At 43.8% G+C, this 19,006-nt stretch overlaps 1 protein-coding gene across 1 annotated transcript; it reads right to left on the bottom strand.

Annotated features, from left to right (window-relative positions):
• Positions 1-304: 304 nt before the first annotated feature.
• LOC123165392 (peroxidase 2) lies at positions 305-1,986 on the bottom strand. The gene is made up of 2 exons (XM_044583030.1): positions 1,714-1,986; positions 305-1,210 (listed from the first exon to the last, which is right to left on the bottom strand). The coding sequence occupies exons 1-2, from the start codon at positions 1,939-1,941 to the stop codon at positions 434-436; spliced, it is 1,005 nt and encodes a 334-aa protein (XP_044438965.1). The 5' UTR covers positions 1,942-1,986; the 3' UTR covers positions 305-433.
• Between the last annotated feature and the right edge of the window lie 17,020 nt (positions 1,987-19,006).

Here is a 19,006-nt window from a genome sequence, read left to right as displayed (position 1 = left end):
CAGACAATGCGTCATGCGTGCATTGATACGTTACCCTCTGCTAGGGCATAGGGTTGTTATTTATGTTTGATTAAATTTCTTTGGTTGGTAATGTCATGCATTTTGTTGAACCAAAGATGAAATCATAATGTGGTTAACAAAAGAAGTAGACCAGCTCCGGTACAGGAGCGGCGACAGATGTGTGTGGTTGTTTGATAGTCCATGGACCTCAATGTAATTTTTATTATGTTTGAAGTGAGTTATATTTCAGTGTATGTTTATAATAAATCTGATCCCTTTGAGGAGAAAAAGTACATAGGTAATTTCTGGTTAAAAAATAGTACACATGCAATTAGAATGAAACCAATATAACAAGGATTAAACCAACTAAGTCCACCGGCTATGCCCAGGGTACTTTTGTTTAAGTATCATCATGCATGCAGCTCCACCGATTCTAGCTCGCGTTGTTGGTGGCGAAGCAGACCTTTCTGACTTCGCCGGGGTCGGTCCCAGTGAGCACCTCAATGCCTCCCATCTTCACCAAAGCCGCCGCAAACCTGACCATCCACGCGATAGGGTTGGCGGCGTTGTCGGCCACCATGGCCGCTGTCTTGTTGCCGGTCGTCGGCGTCTCATCCAGTAGCGTCTGGTCCGACGTGAACAACACCTGCCCAGAGGCCACGTTTTTGTAGAACTGGTTGCTCAGCTTGTTCGGGTCCGTCACACGGTTGTTGCTCACGGAGATGAACCCCCCGCCGTTCCTCGGAGGCGGGCACACCTTCTTTAGTGCCGCCGCAAAGGTGGCGTTCATACTGGGGTCGATAGTGGGGTACAACCGTGGGGTGACGAAGTTGCAGTGCGTGAGGCCGAAGGAGTGCGCGCCGGAGAGGACCACTAGGTCCTCGGCGTTGAGGCCCTTGGCGGCGAAGCTATCAAGGAGTTCTTGGAGCTGAAACGCGGGGGATGGGATGCCCTGGAAGACCTCGTCGGCGATTGACTGGAAGCCGTCCAGGCGACCGGATGGCATGTGGAAGGTGAACCCGCCTGAGGCGCGGGTGGAGTCACGTGCAGCAAAGGCCAGGATGTCCGCACAGGAGACAACGCCCGGGCAGACGGCCTCCACGGCGTCCTTGATCTTGTTCACGGCATCGTATCCGCGTAGAGGGATTGTTGTTTTCTCAGTCTCTGGCTTGCTGGTCGTCGGGTCCAGCAGAATGGAGGCATCGCAACCCTGTAAAAGGGCATTTAATTTTAAGTATACGTTTCCGATTTGTGCATATTTATGTTAGTAAAAGTTGACGGAATAAATATATTGCATAAACATGAAAAATCAAGAAAAGTCTGATTGTACCATTTCCACCTAACCTGTTCTATTCTATTCTTGAATGTTACTCCCTCCGTTTCTAAATATTTGTCTTTTTAGAGATCTCAACAAATGACTACATACGGAGCAAAATGAATGAATCTACACTCTAAAATATGTCTATATACATCCGTATGTGGTAGTCCATTTGAAATTTCTAAAAAAATAAATATTTAGGAACGGAGGGAGTAGTAGTTAAAATTAGAAACTTCAATGCATGCTTTCCAGATGGTCTCACGTATTCAAGAATGGATATAGGAGTAGTATGCTTGTATAGAATGAAAATGTCACGTATGAAATTTATTTAGATTTTGAATGAAATCCCAAGTGTTTCAAACTGTGGCGTGACGTGTTTGAATTGAGGTACGTACCCTGACAAAGCAATCGTGGAAGAAGAGGCGAACAAAGGCGGCGCCCATGGTGGGGTCATTGCGGATCATGCCTTGGACGACGTTCCTCACCGTGTCCTCGGCTTTTGGGCACGACGAGTTGTAGAAACCGTGCTGCAGCCCGGCGGGCCCAGCGGCCATCGACACAGAGCTCAGCGCAGCGGCCATGAACGCCATGAGCACCACAACCTTGCTTGATGCCGTCGCCATCGCCTTGTTCACGTACTATTTGCGTGTGTGTTTAAGGAAAGACACTTGCAGGGAGTCCTGGATGGTGACAATACTGTGGTTTCGACGAGTATTTATAGATCACGAATAATCATCATAAGACGTGGACGAACACGTATACATGACCTTATTAGCTAGTGTGTCCACTGGGTACAAAGAATATGTTCGAATGATTAGGAGGTTACGTACCACACAGGTAGTTGAATTATTTGCAGCTATAGACGCGTTGACAATGCAACATGACATGGTACTTCTCCATGGAGGATTAGGAAAATCACAACTATACATTTTTTTTTTGAAAGAACACAACTATACAATTAATATGGATGATTAGTTTGTTACAGTATGTGGACTTTTTTTTTTGGCGGGGACAGCATGTTGACTCTTGCGCTTGAACTATGTTTATAAGATATACTAAAACGTGTAACAAAGGCTAGCTAGGTTGGCAGGAGACTAATCCTAGCTAGGTTGATGAGTTTGGGGATAATTCCAGCTTAGTTGATGACTTTGTTTACATCCCCACCGGCAGTTAGCGATAACACAATGCGGCTTCTCAGTGATTGAAGCCTCTCCCTCTGTTTGGCATGCAAATGCTAATCACCGACTTTCACTTCTTTTAAACCGGGGTCACGAAGACAATGAACTCCACATAAAATAGACACTTGCTGTGGACATTATCTCCCGTTAATCAAGGCAGTGTTTGTTTGACACGAAGGTCAACTTGAATTAAAGGGTGGTTACAATGTACCAGTATGGGATCGACTCGATTCAACCTCAACCCCAACGTTCGTTGATCTCCACCACCGCCGCCAATTAAGCTGGCTTTTGTTCGTTGGTCTCCACGAACGTTCCTATGTGAGATGAACCAGCTTCACTCATTGAAGCTGAGCATGAAGCGCACTAAACATGATTTTGTTCACGATCTTTAATTGATTTTGTAAGTGCGCTGCTGGCTTGCATGGAGGAGTTGATGTGCATTTTTTTTAGCTGGTAAACCATGATGCACAGATTGCTACGTTGATATTTACATTATAGAGCGGAATTGTGCTAACGAGATCAAATTAGTGCATGAGTGGATCTAAGACATAATTTTGCCCATGATCCTTAACTGATTTTGTAAGTGCGCTCCTGGGTTCTATGGAGGAGTTGACCTGTCGTGTACATTGCTGCAATGATATAGTGCGGAGATGTGCTAACAAGATCGATTAATGGATGAGTGGATCTAAAACAAAATTGTGTTCATGATCCTTAATTGATTTTGAAAGTGCGCTCTCCGGTCGCATGGAGAAGTTGACTTGTTGCGCACATTACTGCGGTGATATAGATTACAGTGCAAAATTCTTCTAGCAAAATCAAATTGATGTGTGAGTGGATCTAAAACATAATTTTGTATCTCTTTACTTTTTGCCCCTTCCATTTTCATTTGTTTTCTTTTGCTATGTGTTTAATCTTATTTTTTGTTAGATTTCATATTTAATATTTATTTTGTTGGATAATAGTGGAACATTTTTATCAAATACGACACATGCATAAACGTTCATGATTTTCTTAAACCATGAACAGATTTGTGAATACTTACTTTTTTGTATAGAGAACATTATCCAAATATTAAATGAGTATTTTAATTCAATATAGGAACATAGTATATATGAGGTACATGGACATTTTCCCTTTTGGCAATATAGGATTTTTTCATTTTATAAATCATTTTTGCAATAAATAAATCAATTAAATATGATTTTCAGAATAAACATGCCCGTGCATTGCCAACCAGCACACAACATTGTTTGTGGCATGTTCATTTGCAATACGGATATGTGCCGGTATGAAATAAAGACGAATCATGGGCCATTTATTAACATTGCACCATAAATTGTATTAAAAAATATTTAACATGTAAAATAACATCATATTTAAATTCTACACATTTTTTGATAAAATTCCATATATAACATGTTAAGATTGGAAACACGGTTTAAAATATATGGTTATTTGAAAAAATATTTATTCTTAATAGACTGCGGGTGATTAACGTAGATCGCAGGGGGTTTTATGTAAAACTAAAAAACCGGTTCACTATAATTTAAAGATGGACCATAGGTTAATTAGCATAAAAGGCAATGGATTTTGTGTAAAATGCGAAAAAAAACATTTCGTGCTGACTTAAAGATGGACCGCCGGTTAATTATTGGAAAAGGCAGGGGATTTTTTGCAAAGTGTACGATGGCGAACCGATAGAAGCACTCCTCTCTTTATTAGTAAAAAAAATAAGGTATATATATCAAGTCGTACTAGTATTTGGAGACCACCGAGTCAGCGCCTTAGGCGCCAACCAGGGAAACCAGCGCTCACGCGCCCCATGAATTTGGGCCGGTCCAACTAAAAGTGATTGCTCAAGTGCCCCGCTTTGCGCTCTCGCTCGCAGCGATTCCTATTTGGCGCTCCAAGCATCCGTTACTGTGTATTTGACAAACGGGCGCCTGAAGCGCCCCCGCGCTAGGCTGGCCCATCAAAGGTTTTTTTTACTGTGTTTTAATCTGTAAAAAACAAGCGCGTAGTCCGTATATGTAACCAGCGACCTCCCTCATTCAGGTAGGTTGGTGTAACCAAGACGCCACTTAGCGGGATATGGTTATAAACATTGTTCAGAAAATCGGTAACTAGTAGTTGTTCGATCGACTTGGGAGTAACGATTAATCAATGAATTGTCCTATTAACTGGATTAATCATTACATCATTAATTGGTAGATTAATTAGGAACTTGCCAACATATATCTTTTTTTTTGTATTCTACCATACTCTCATGTTCTCAGCTGCGTAATATATCAAATTATACTGTTTGGTCGAACCATAGCTATTGAGGAGCGAGAACGGGATGGAGGGGTTATGGGGCAAAACTTGTTAGAGAACGTATCATGCAATTTCAAAAAAAATCCTACGATCACGCAAGATCTATCTAGGAGATGCATAGCAACGAGAGGGGGAGAGTGTGTCCACATACACTCTTAGACCGAAAGCGGAAGCGTTAGTATAACGCGGTTGATGTAGTCGAATGTCTTCTTGATTCAACCGATCAAGTACCGAACGTATGACACCTCCGAGTTCTGCACACGTTCAGCTCGATGACGTCCCTCGAGCTCTTGATCCAGCACAATGTCGAGGGAGGGTTTCTTCAGCACAACGGCGTGGTGATGGTGATGGTGAAGTGATCCGCGGAGGGCTTCGCCTAAGCAATACGAAAATATGATCGGAGGAGTAAACGATGGAGGGGGGCACCGCACACGGCTAAGAACAATTGATGTACCATAGAGGTGCCCCCTGCCCCCGTATATAAAGGAGGGAGAGGGGAGGAGGCCGGCCTAGGGGCGCGCCAAGTGGGAGGAGTCCCACTTGGGCTCCTAGTCCAATTCGCCCCCCTTTCCTTTTACCGGAAGGGAAAGGGGGAAGGAGAGGGAGGAGGAGAAGGAAAGGGGGGCCGCGCCCCCTCCCCTAGTCCAATTCGGTCTCCTTCCTTGGGAGGCGCGCCCCACCCCTTGTGGGCTGGCCTGCCTCCCTCCTATGGCCCATATCTTCCCACGGGGGGTTCTGGTAACCCCCCGGTAATCCGATATGTACCCGATACATTTCTAGACACTTCCGGTGTCCGAATACTATCGTCCAATATATCAATCTTTACCTCTCAACCATTTCGAGACTTCTCGTCATGTCCGTGATCTCATCCGGGACTCCGAACAATCTTCGGTCACCAAAACACATAACTCATAATACAAATCGTCATCGAACATTAAGCGCGCGGACCCTACGGGTTCAAGAACTGTGTAGACATGACCGACACATATCTTCGGTTAGTAACCAACAGCGGAACCTGGATGCTCATATTGGTTCCTACATATTCTACGAAGATCTTTATCGGTCAAACCGCAATGACAATATACGTCATTTCCTTTGTCATAGGTATGTTACTGCCCGAGATTCGATCGTCGGTATCTTCATACCTAGTTCAATCTCGTTACCGGCAAGTCTCTTTACTCATTCCATAATACATCATCCCGCAACTAACTCATTAGTCACATTGCTTGCAAGGCTTATCATGATGTGTATTACCGAGAGGGCCCACAGATACCTCTCCGATACTCGGAGTGACAAATCCTAATCTCGATCTATGCCAACCCAACAAACACCTTCGGTGATACCTGTAGAGCATCTTTATGATCACCCAGTTACGTCATGACGTTTGATAGCACACAAGGTATTCCTCCGGTATCCGGGAGGTGCATAATCTCATAGTCAAAGGAATATGTATAAGTCATGAAGAAAGCAATAGCAATAAAACTTAACGATCATTATGCTAAGCTAACGGATGGGTCTTGTCCATTACATCATTCTCCTAATGATGTGATCTTGTTCATCAAATAACAACACATGTCTATGGTCAGGAAACTTAACCATCTTTTATTAACGAGCTAGTCTAATAGAGGAATACTAGGGACACTGTGTTTTGTCTATGTATTCACACATGTATCAAGTTTCCGGTTAATACAATTCTAGCATGAATAATAAACATTTATCATGATATAAGGAAATATAAATAACAACTTTATTATTGCCTATAGGGCATATTTCCTTCAGTCTCCCACTTGCACTAGAGTCAATAATCTAGATTACATTGTAATGATTCTAACACGCATGGTGTCTTAGTGCTAATCATGTTTTGCTCGTGGAAGAGGCTTAGTCAACGGGTCTGCAACATTCAGATCTGTATGTATTTTGTAAATCTCTATGTCTCCCTCCTTGACTTGATCACGGATGGAGTTGAAGCGTCTCTTGATGTGTTTGGTTCTCTTGTGGAATCTGGATTCCTTCGCTAAGGCAATTGCTCCAGTATTGTCACAAAAGATTTTCATTGGACCCGATGCACTAGGTATTACACCTACATCGGATATGAACTCCTTCATCCACACTCCTTCATTTGCTGCTTCCGAAGCAGCTATGTACTCCGCTTCACACGTAGATCCCGCCACGACGCTTTGCTTGGAACTGCACCAACTGACAGCTCCACCATTCAATATAAATACGTATCCGGTTTGCGACTTAGAGTCATCCGGATCAGTGTCAAAGCTAGCATCGACGTAACCATTTACGACGAGCTCTTTGTCACCTCCATAAACGAGAAACATATCCTTAGTCCTTTTCAGGTACTTCAGGATGTTCTTGACCGCTGTCCAGTGATCCACTCCTAGATTACTTTGGTACCTCCGTGCTAAACTTATAGCAAGGCACACATCAGGTCTGGTACACAACATTGCATACATGATAGAACCTATGGCTGAGGCATAGGGAATGACTTTCATTTTCTCTCTATCTTCTGCAGTGGTCGGGCATTGAGTCTGACTCAATTTCACACCTTTTAACACAGACAAGAACCCTTTCTTTGAATGATCCATTTTGAACTTCTTCAAAACTTTATCAAGGTATGTGCTTTGTGAAAGTCCAATTAAGCATCTTGATCTATCTCCATAGATCTTGATGCCCAATATATAAGCAGCTTCACCGAGGTCTTTGATTTAAAAATTCTTATTCTAGTATCCTTTTATGCTATCCAAAAATTCTATATCATTTCCATCAACAATATGTCATCCACATATAATATTAGAAATGCTACAGAGCTCCCACTCACTTTCTTGTAAATACAGGCTTCTCCAAAAATCTGTATAAAACCATATGCTTTGATCACACCATCAAAGCGTATATTCCAACTCCGAGATACTTGCACTAGTCCATAAATGGATCGCTGGAGCTTGCACACTTTGTTAGCACCTTTAGGATCGACAAAACCTTCTGGTTGCATCATATACAACTCTTCTTTAAGAAATCCATTAAGGAATGCAGTTTTGACGTCCATTTGCCGATTTCAAAATCATAAAATGCGGCAATTGCTAACATGATTTGGACAGACTTAAGCATCGCTACGGGTGAGAAGGTCTCATCGTAGTTAACTCCTTGAACTTGTCGAAAACCTTTCGCAACAAGTCGAGTTTTGTAGAAAATAATATTACCATCAGTACCAGTCTTCTTCTTGAAGATCCATTTATTCTCTATGGCTTGCCGATCATCGGGCAAGTCAACCAAAGTCCATACTTTGTTCTCATACATGGATCCCATCTCAGATTCATGGCCTCAAGCCATTTCGCGGAATCTGGGCTCATCATTGATTCCTCATAGTTCGTAGGTTCGTCATGGTCTAGTAACATGACTTCCAGAACAGGATTACCGTACCACTCTGGTGCGGAACGTACTCTGGTTGACCTACGAGGTTCGGTAGTAACTTGATCTGAAGTTTCATGATCATCATCATTAACTTCCTCACTAATTGGTGTAGGAATCACGGGAACGGTTTTCTCTGATGAGCTACTTTCCAATTCGAGAGAAGGTACAATTACCTCATCAAGTTCTACTTTCCTCCCACTCACTTCTTTCGAGAGAAACTCCTTCTCTAGAAAGGCTCCATTTTTAGCAACAAAGATCTTGCCTTTGTATCTATCATAGAAGGTGTACCCAACACTTTCTTTTGGGTATCCTATGAAGATGCACTTCTCCGATTTGGGTTCGAGCTTATCAGGCTGAAGTTTTTTCACATAAGCATCGCAACCCCAAACTTTAAGAAACGACAGCTTAGGTTTCTTGCCAAACCACAGTTCATACGGTGTCGTCTCAACGGATTTAGATGGTCCCTATTTAACGTGAATACAGCTGTCTCTAATGCATAACCCCAAAACGATAGTGGTAAATAGGTAAGAGACATCATAGATTGCACCATATCTAATAAAGTATGGTTACGTCGTTCGGACACACCATTACGCTGTGGTGTTCCAGGTGGCGTGAGTTGTGAAACTATTCCACATTGTTTTGAATGAAGGCCAAACTCGTAACTCAAATATTTGCCTCCGCGATCAGATCGTAGAAACTTTATTTTCTTGTTATGATGATTTTCCACTTCACTCTGAAATTCTTTGAACTTTTCAAATGTTTCAGACTTGTGTTTCATTAAGTAGATATACCCATATCTGCTCAAATCATCTGTGAAAGTCAGAAAATAACGATACCCGCCGCGAGCCTCAACACTCATCGGACCGCATACATCGGTATGTATTATTTCCAATAAGTCAGTAGCTCACTCCATTGTTCCGGAGAACGGAGTCTTAGTCATCTTGCCCATGAAGCATGGTTCGCAAGCATCCAATGATTCATAATCAAGTGACTCCAAAAGTCCATATGCAAGGAGTTTCTTCATGCGCTTTACACCAATATGACCTAAATGGCAGTGCCACAAATACGTTGCACAATCATTATCAACTTTGCATCTTTTGGCATCAATATTATGAATATGTGTATCACCACGATCGAGATTCAACAAAAATAGACCACTCATAAAGGGTGCATGACCATAAAAGATATTACTCATATAAATAGAACAACCATTATTCTCTGATTCAAATGAATAACCATCTCGCATCAAACAAGATCCAGATATAATGTTCATGCTCAACGCTGGCACCAAATAACAATTATTCAGGTCTAAAACTAATCCTGAAGGTAGATGTAGAGGTAGCGTGCCGACGGCGATCACATCGACCTTGGAACCATTCCCGACGGGCATCGTCACCTCGTCCTTAGCCAATCTTCGTTTAATCCGTAGCCCCTGTTTCGAGTTGCAAATATGAGCAACAGAACCAATATCAAATATCCAGGTGCTACTACGAGCATTAGTAAGGTACACATCAATAACATGTATATCAAATATACGTTTGTTCACTTTGCCATCCTTCTTATCCGCCAAATACTTGGGGCAGTTTCGCTTCCAGTGTCCAGTCCCTTTGCAGTAGAAGCACTCAGTTTCAGGCTTAGGTCTAGACTTGGGCTTCTTCCTGGGAGTGGCAACTTGCTTGCCATTCTTCTTGAAGTTTCCCTTCTTTCCCTTGCCCGTTTTCTTGAAACTAGTGGTCATGTTAACCATCAACACTTGATGCTCTTTCTTGATTTCTACCTCCGCAGATTTGAGCATAGCGAAGAGCTCGGTAATTGTCTTATCCATCCCTTGCATATTATAGTTCATCACGAAGCCTTTGTAGCTTGGTGGCAGTGATTGAACAACTCTGTCAATAAGACTATCATCCGGAAGATTAACTCCCACCTGAGTCAAGTGGTTATGGTACTGAGACATTCTGAGTATGTGATCACTGACAGAACTGTTCTCCTCCATCTTGCAGCTATAGAACTTGTTGGAGACTTCATATCTCTCAACTCGGGCATTTGCTTGAAATATTAACTTCAAATCCTGGAACATCTCATATGGTCCATGACGTTCAAAACATCTTTGAAGTCTCGATTCTAAGCAATAGAGCATGGCACACTGAACTATAGAGTACTCATCAGACCGGGTCTGCCAGATGTTCAAAGCGTCTACATTAGCGAGAGGGGGCTTTTCACCTAGCAGTGCATCAAGGACATAATTCTTCTGTGCAGCAATGAGGATAATCCTCAAGTTATGGACCCAGTCCGTGTAGTTGCTACCATCATCTTTCAACTTAGCTTTCTCTAGGAATGCATTAAAATTCAAGGGAACGGTAGCACGGGCCATTGATCTACAACATAGATATGCAAAAACTATCAGGACTAAGTTCATGATAAATTAAGTTCAATTAATCATATTACTTAAGAACTCCCACATAGATAGACATCCCTCGAGTCATCTAAATGATCACGTGATCCATATCAACTAAACCATGTCCGATCATCACGTGAGATGGAGTAGTTTTCAATGGTGAACATCTCTATGTTGATCATATCTACTATATGATTCATGTTCGACCTTTCGTTCTCAGTGTTCCGAGGCCATGTCCGTACATGCTAGGATCGTCAAGTTTAACCTGAGTATTCTGCGCGTGCAAAACGATCTTGCACCCATTGTATGTGAACGTAGAGCTTATCACACCCGATCATCACGTGGTGTCTTGGCACGACGAACTGTCGCAATGGTGCATACTCAGGGAGAACACTTATACCTTGAAATTTTCGTGAGGGATCATCTTATAATGCTACCGCCGTACTAAGCAAAATAAGATGCATAAAAGATAAACATCACATGCAATCAAAATATGTGACATGATATGGCCATCATCATCTTGTGCCTTTGATCCCCATCTCCAAAGCAGAGGCGGAGCCATGATTTCTCAAAGCCTAGGGCTAAAACTAAGTGGCTATAAAGAGCTCCAAATACACGCATAGTAATACTAATGCATGTTAGAAGTACACCACAAATTCACCGGAATGAAAAATATGAATTCATATTATGATGAGAGCAAATTTGCTAAAATATGTAAATAATTTAACAAAATGCATCATTGGAATGTTGGTACTAATTAATGAAGATCTGCTTCATTTGAGGTCATTGTTTGTTCACCAGCAATAATAAACGGACATGGACTTGTAAATATAAATCAAGTAGTAGTACCAATACATTGGACAGACTAAATCAATTGTTCGTGTGAAATTTTGCAAAACAAGAACATGTGAACAAATTTGACTAAAGTAATAGAATTTTAACATCACTGGTTCATTGATTTAGGCTGATACAAAAGAACTAGGAAAAAAATGATGCACCAAACTTGAGATTACATATCATGTCCAGCCGGTTGTGTAAATGGAGCTGAATATCGGCTTCTTTTCTTTATGGCCCTTTAAGTCGAAAAAAGTAAATGGTGCTGAACAGAATAGAACGGTTGGAGGGGGCTGCGGCAAGATGATCCGAGATTCCGAGTGCCGTCGGCCGGGCGCAGTCGTGCAGGTCCGGATGTACAGTTCGTCGAGTCGAGTAGTCGAAGCCTGAGGGGAATTGGCGGCGCAGCATGAACGAGATTTTTTTTCTTCGGATCAATCTGGCGAAACAATGGAAAGAGATAGAGCGTCGTGCGTGCTGGCGATCAGGCGAGATCTCTCTCTCTCTCTCTTTTTCCTTTAAGGGAAAGCGAGATCTCTTTTTATGGGTAGCGATCAGGCGAGATGGGCGATTCGTTTTGGAGTGACTGTTTGTCGTGGGCTGGTGGCGATGGAGAGCTTTTCTGGGTTGTATATGGGCTGAGGCATGGCACTGGATGTGCACGTCTGGGGCTGGGCCCCTTTATGAGTGTACAAACATGCAAAATTCCTGCTGGATAATGTAGTTACGAGTTGGGCCACGCCTGGAGCTATAGCCCCAGTTGCCCCAGGCCCAGTCCCGCCCCTGCTCCAAAGCACCGTCATGATCTCCATCGTCACCGGCTTGACACTTTGATCTCCATCGTAGCGTCATTGTCGTCTCGCCAAATATTGCTTCTACAGCTATCGCTAACGCATAGTGATAAAGTAAAGCAATTACATAGCGATTGCATTTCATACAATAAAGCGACAACCATAAGGCTCCTGCCAGTTGCCGATAACTTTTACAAAACATGATCATCTCATACAATAATGTATATCACATCATGTCTTGACCAAATCACATCACAACATGCCCTGCAAAAACAAGTTAGACGTCCTCTACTTTGTTGTTGCAAGTTTTACGTGGCTGCTACGGGCTTCTAGTAAGAACCGTTCTTACCTATGCATCAAAACCACAACGATGTTTTGTCAAGTTTGTTGTTTTAACCTTCAACAAGGACCGGCCGTAGTCAAATTCGATTCAACTAAAGTTGGAGAAACATACACCCGCCAGCCACCTTTATGCAAAACAAGTTGCATGTCTGTCGGTGAAACCGGTCTCATGAACATGGTCATGTAAGGTTGGTCCGGGCCGCTTCATCCAACAATACCTCTGAATCAAAATAAGAAGTTGGTGGCAAGCAGTATGACTATCATCATCCACAACTCTTTGTGTTCTACTCGTGCATATCATCTACGCATAGACCTGGCTCAAATGCCACTGTTGGGGAACGTAGCATGCAATTTCAAAAAAATTCCTACGATCACGCAAGATCTATCTAGGAGATGCATAGTAACGAGAGGGGGAGTGTGTGTCCACGTACCCTCGTAGACCAAAAGCGGAAGCATTAGTATAACGTGGTTGATGTAGTCGAACGTCTTCTCGATTCAACCGATCAAGTACCGAACGTATGACACCTCCGAGTTCTGCACACGTTCAGCTCGATGACGTCCCTCGAACTCTTGATCCAGCAAAGTGTCGAGGGAGGGTTTCTTCAGCACGACGACGTGGTGACGGTGATGGTGAAGTGATCCGCGCAGGGCTTCGCCTAAGCACTACGACAATATGACCAGAGGAGTAAACGGTGGAGGGTGGCACCGCACACGGCTAAGAACAATTGATGTACCTTAGAGGTGCCCCCGCCCCCGTATATAAAGGAGGGAGAGGGGAGGAGGCTGGCCTAGGGGCGCACCAAGTGGGAGGAGTCCCACTTGGGCTCCTAGTCCAATTCGCCCCCCCTTTCCTTTTACCGAAAGGGGAAAGGGGGAAGGAGAGGGAGGAGGAGAAGGAAAGGGGGCCGCGCCCCCTCCCCTAGTCCAATTCGGACTCCTCCCTCGGGGGGGGGGGGGGGGGGCGCCACCCCTTGTGGGCTGGCCTGCCTTCCTCCTATGGCCCATATGGCCCATATCTTCCCTCGGGGGTTCCGGTACCCCCCGGTAATCCGATATGTACCCGATACATTCCGAAACACTTCCGGTGTCCGAATACTATCGTCCAATATATCAATCTTTACCTCTCGAACATTTCGAGACTCCTCGTCATGTCCGTGAACTCATCCGGGACTCCGAACAATCTTCGGTCACCAAAACACATAACTCATAATACAAATCGTCATCGAACATTAAGCGTGCGGACCCAACGGGTTTGATAACTATGTAGACATGACCGAGACATATCTCTGGTCAATAACCAACAGCGGAACCTGGATGCTCATATTAGTTCCTACATATTCTACGAACATCTTTATCGGTCAAACCGCAATGACAATATACGTCATTCCCTTTGTCATCGGTATGTTACTTGCCCGAGATTCGATCGTCGGTATCTTCATACCTAGTTCAATCTCGTTACCGGCAAGTCTCTTTACTCATTCTCTAATACATCATCCCGCAACTAACTCATTAGTCACATTGCTTGCAAGGCTTATCATGATGTGTATTACCGAGAGGGCCCACAGATACCTCTCCGATACTCGGAGTGACAAATCCTAATCTCGATCTATGCCAACCCAACAAACACCTTCGGAGATACCTGTAGAGCATCTTTATGATCACCCAGTTACGTTGTGACGTTTGATAGCACACAAGGTATTCCTCCGGTATTCGGGAGTTGGATAATCTCATAGTCAAAGGAATATGTATAAGTCATGAAGAAAGCAATAGCAATAAAACTTAACGTTCATTATGCTAAGCTACCGGATGGGTGTTGTCAACCCCGTTCATCAAATGACAACACATTTCTATGGTCAGGAAACTTGACCATCTTTGATTAACGAGCTAGTCTAGTAGAGGCATACTAGGGACACTGTATTTTGTTTATGTATTCACACATGCATCAAGTTTCCGGTTCATACAATTCTAGCATGAATAATAAATATTTATCATGTTATAAGGAAATATAAATAACAACTTTATTATTACCTCTAGGGCATATTTCCTTCAAAACTTTGGGATTTGTTGCCCATAATTGAACAGGTCAGTAGCGATTAATCGGTCAAACAAGTTAACGCGATGAATACGTGCTATTCAATTCGGCCACCCTACTAGTAACGATTAACTTGCCGTTAACTGACGAATTCTTGAACATTGGTTAGAACAACTTTTTCCTTCCTTTATTCTTTCTATTCCCTTTTCCCCTTTTTTTCATTTTCATATTTTCATATTTTTTGTTTTTCTTTTTTGTTTTCTGTTTTTTCTTATTTTTTTCTTCTTCCTAGTATGATGATTTTTTTTGCAAATACGTGAACTCTTTCTTCAAATTGATAAATTTTTTAAGTTCGATGAAGCGAATTTAAATATATGATCTTTTTTCAAATCTATGCACTTTTTTTGAAAATCCATGGACATTTTTTCAATTTCGATGAACTTTTTTAAAATTGATGAATTGTTTTAAAATTGAATGAAATTTTTTCAAATCTGATAAAAAAAGCAGAATCGATGAAATTTTACAAATTTAATGAGCTTTTTTTTTTATCAAAATTGATGTACAATTTTTTCAAATTTTATTAACCTTTTTCATAATTGATGAACTTTTTTAAATTTTCATAAACTTTTTTCCAAAATGTATGAACTTTTTTTTTAATTCCATGAAATTTTTTAATCTTGGAACTTTTTTCGCACTCTTGATTTTTTTTCCAAAATTATGAACCTTTTTTAAAATTTGTGATTTTTTTTTCAAAATAACGATTGATGGGTCAGCAATTGACCCATGCGAACGAAGTGGCTGCGTCGAACCTACTTAACCGAGCAACCAGGAGCGCTTGCCGCGCTGGGACGACCCGTTTCTTAGTTACTTTTTTTGCGGGAATCATAGGGTATTTATTCCACGGTTATAGAATTACAATCTTCAGCGACTAGCTCAATGACACACGGAGGGAGGTGGTTTTGCCAGCACGCAGAGTGCTATCCCCATTCCGTCCAAATGTCGCTAAACAATGTGCTACTCTATTATGAAAGCGAGAAATTTTTACTGGAACAACTACCCTATCATTCATGGAACGTTTAATCTCAGTAATCAAATGACCATATGCCGATCTGTCCAGGGAATCATCCGTTGTCGGTGTCAAAACCGGTGGATCTCGGTAAGGGGTCCCGAACTGTGCGTCTAAGGTCGATGGTAACAGGAGACAGGGACACGATGTTTACCCAGGTTCGGGCCCTCTCTATGGAGGTAATACCCTACTTCCTGCTTGATTGATCTTGATTATGGCTGCAAACGAGTCGAGTTCGAGCGAGTTGGACTAGGCTCAGCTCAACTCATACTAAAAATCGAGCGAGCTCAAATTAAGCGAAGCTCAAGGTCGAGGTGTGAAAAGTGGCTCGTGCTCAGCTTGTAATGATCTTGAGTCAATCTCGAGCTAGTTTCGAGCTAAATAAAATGTTTTTTCTGAATAATTGAGGCAAATTTTCACATAATATAGGCCACAACATTAAAAAATCACTTAAATTTGACTTATTCTTTCTCAACTGAAGATAAGATATCATGGACGAACTAGCAAGAGAAGAAAACAAAGGTGCATCTTCTCTCAAACTTTGGCAAAAATAATAAGATATTTAACGTATGGCTGATCACGCACCGCATTGAGGCTAAATTTTCTTCGCTCTTAATTAAGCTTCCATGTTTTGTTAGTAATTAAAATGGAGAAAAAATCGCACACAACATATATGGTAATAAACTAACCATTTCTTTGTAATAAACATGAAAATTATTTAATATACTTATATGATATCTAGCTATCGAACTACAACCGAGCGAGCCAATACTGGCTCAAGATCGGCTCGTTTCTTGATCGAGCTACATAAATTGCTCATACTCAGCTCATTTCCTTTCAAGTCGATCTCGAGTTGAGCCAGAATTCGAGTCGATCTCGAGCAGCTCACGAGCCTCGAGCTTCTCTTGCAGCCCTAATCTTGATGGATATGAGTATTACAAGAGTTGATCTACCACGAGATCGTAATGGCTAAACCCTAGAAGTCTAGCCTGTGTGACTATGGTTATGAGTATCTGCCCTTTCCGGACTAAGTCCTCCGGTTTATACAAGCACCGGGAGGATCTAGGGTTACACAAGATCGGTTACAAAGAAAGGAATCTACATATTCGGCCGCCAAGCTTGCCTTCCACGCCAAGGAGAGTCCTATCCGGACACGGGTGCAGTCTTCGGTCTTCGTATCTTCACAGCCCATCAGTCCGGCCCATGGCTAACAGGCCGGACGCCTGAGGACCCCTTAGTCCAGGACTCCCTCAGTAGCCCCTGAACCTGGCTTCAATGACGAGGAGTCTGGCGTGCATATTTGTCTTCGGCATTGCAAGACGGGTTCCCTTCTTTCCGAACTCCAAGATAGTCTCCAGACGCGATGATTGTATCCGGACCTGTCACACACACCACACACAACCGCAGAAAGAATATAATACTCCACGAGGCCAATCCACTGACCTTTTTACAACGTGACATCACGTCCGCCCGGTCATAATTTCGGACCGTTTTGTGTCTGCCATTCCACGTTTCGAGACGCGGTTGCCATTGGCACGTCTTGTCGAAGCAGAGATTGTGTCCCCTTATTGCAGGATTCTCATCAATACGGGTATGGGTAACCCAACCGTGCTGTTTACATAGCCCTTGAGAATAGGCGAGTTTTAAGGCGAATGGGGAGGCGCTTGATATTCGCGACCCTTTATAAAGGGATAAGAATTCCTCCTTTTTCCCCCACGCCTTCTCTCTTCCTCCGCCCTTCCACTCTTGAGCTCCATCGCCCAAGTTCTCATCTTCTTCTCATCCAAGCTAGCACTCAACCATGTCCAGATCCGGAGGCCAAGGCAAGTGGATGGTCTCCTCCGTCGAGGAGAAGGACATTACTGAGCTTCGGGCGGCCGTGTACTTGGCGAAGGAGATCGCCCACCGTCTTTCGGCCCAGGGACAAGCCGTCCCCACGCCGAAACCCAACGAGAGGGTGGTATTCATTATTCATTTCTTTCGTGGGCTAGGGTTTCCACTCCACCCTTTTGTCCGCGGGCTGATGTATTATTACGGGATAGACTTCCATGATCTATCCCCGAAATCCTTTCTCAACATCTCGGCGTTCATCGTCGTGTGTGAGGCCTTCCTCCGCATCCAACCTCACTTCGGGCTGTGGCTCAAAATCTTCAATGTGAAGCCGAAGGTGGTAGATGGCCAACACGCAGAGTGCGGAGGGGCCATGGTGAGCAAGCTGCCCAATGTCTCCTGGACGAAAGGCACTTTCGTGGAGACTGTCAAGGAATGGCAGAAACAATGGTTCTACATCACAGAACCCCGCAGCACCAACTGGGCCGCCACCGCCGAATTCAACTCCGGTGCTCCAATGCGGCTCACCTCCTGGGTCCAGAAGAGCCCGAACTGGTGTTCGTCAGACAAGCTGATAGGCTGCAGACGCGCATTCAAAGCATGGTGGACAAGAATGTCAAACTCGTTGATATAATCCAGGTGATGCTAGTTCGCCGGATTCTCCCGTGCCAAAGCCGAAGCCTCCCGCTATGAAAGTTCAATCCGAAGAAGCACCATTCCCTGGAGAGGCTCTTCGAGACCACTCACGAAGATGCCTGGAAATTGCTCTTCAAGGGCAACGAGACACCGCCCGCCACGGATTCGGACCGTGGGCACGACATTAACCACCCCGCCAGCGAGGTGAGTTTTCAACACGTCCTCTACTTGTCTGCTTTAAGGAAGATATCCGAACTTTTACTGTCATTGCTTTTTCAGGAATGGATGAAGAGGGCGAAGCGGATCAAGTGTCCGGCTCCGCTGCCTGAAGAACAAGTCATCCCGCGTTTAGCGAAGATGCTGGTGCCGGCGCCCTATAAGGCGCCGGAGAAGAAGGCCAAGGGGGCCAAAGGTGGCCCCCGTCGTAGTTACGTCCGAAGACGAAGAGACCCGTTCCTCCGTCCCTGAGGACAAGGAGGAGGAGGAGATCCCTCCCCGTGACGAGGGGAGGGAGAAGAGGGCGGCCTCCATGAATCTGGAGGTGGGGACGCCCAAGAAGAGGAAGGGCTCCCTTGCGGATAACTCCGTATGGGATGTCGACAGTAGTCCGGAGCGCCGCTCCCGCGCTAAGCCTCAGGCCGCATCGTAAGTACTACGATTCATGCATATCCATATATCCAACCTCTTCTCCTCATTGTATTAACATGGTTAGTTGTGTTATTTCAGTCCGGCCCACGACAGCTTCCGGCGATCCTCGTCAGGAGGTTCGCTGGACTCCAAGGAGATGGCCAGCATGTCACCGCCACCCGCTCATTCTCCCAAGGCCATGGACGACACCGAGGTGTTGTCCCGAA

This window comes from Triticum aestivum, chromosome 1D, assembly GCF_018294505.1.
Source record: "Triticum aestivum cultivar Chinese Spring chromosome 1D, IWGSC CS RefSeq v2.1, whole genome shotgun sequence".
In the NCBI taxonomy this organism is placed as follows: domain Eukaryota; kingdom Viridiplantae; phylum Streptophyta; class Magnoliopsida; order Poales; family Poaceae; genus Triticum; species Triticum aestivum.
This window is presented reverse-complemented; position numbering and strand designations above follow the sequence as displayed.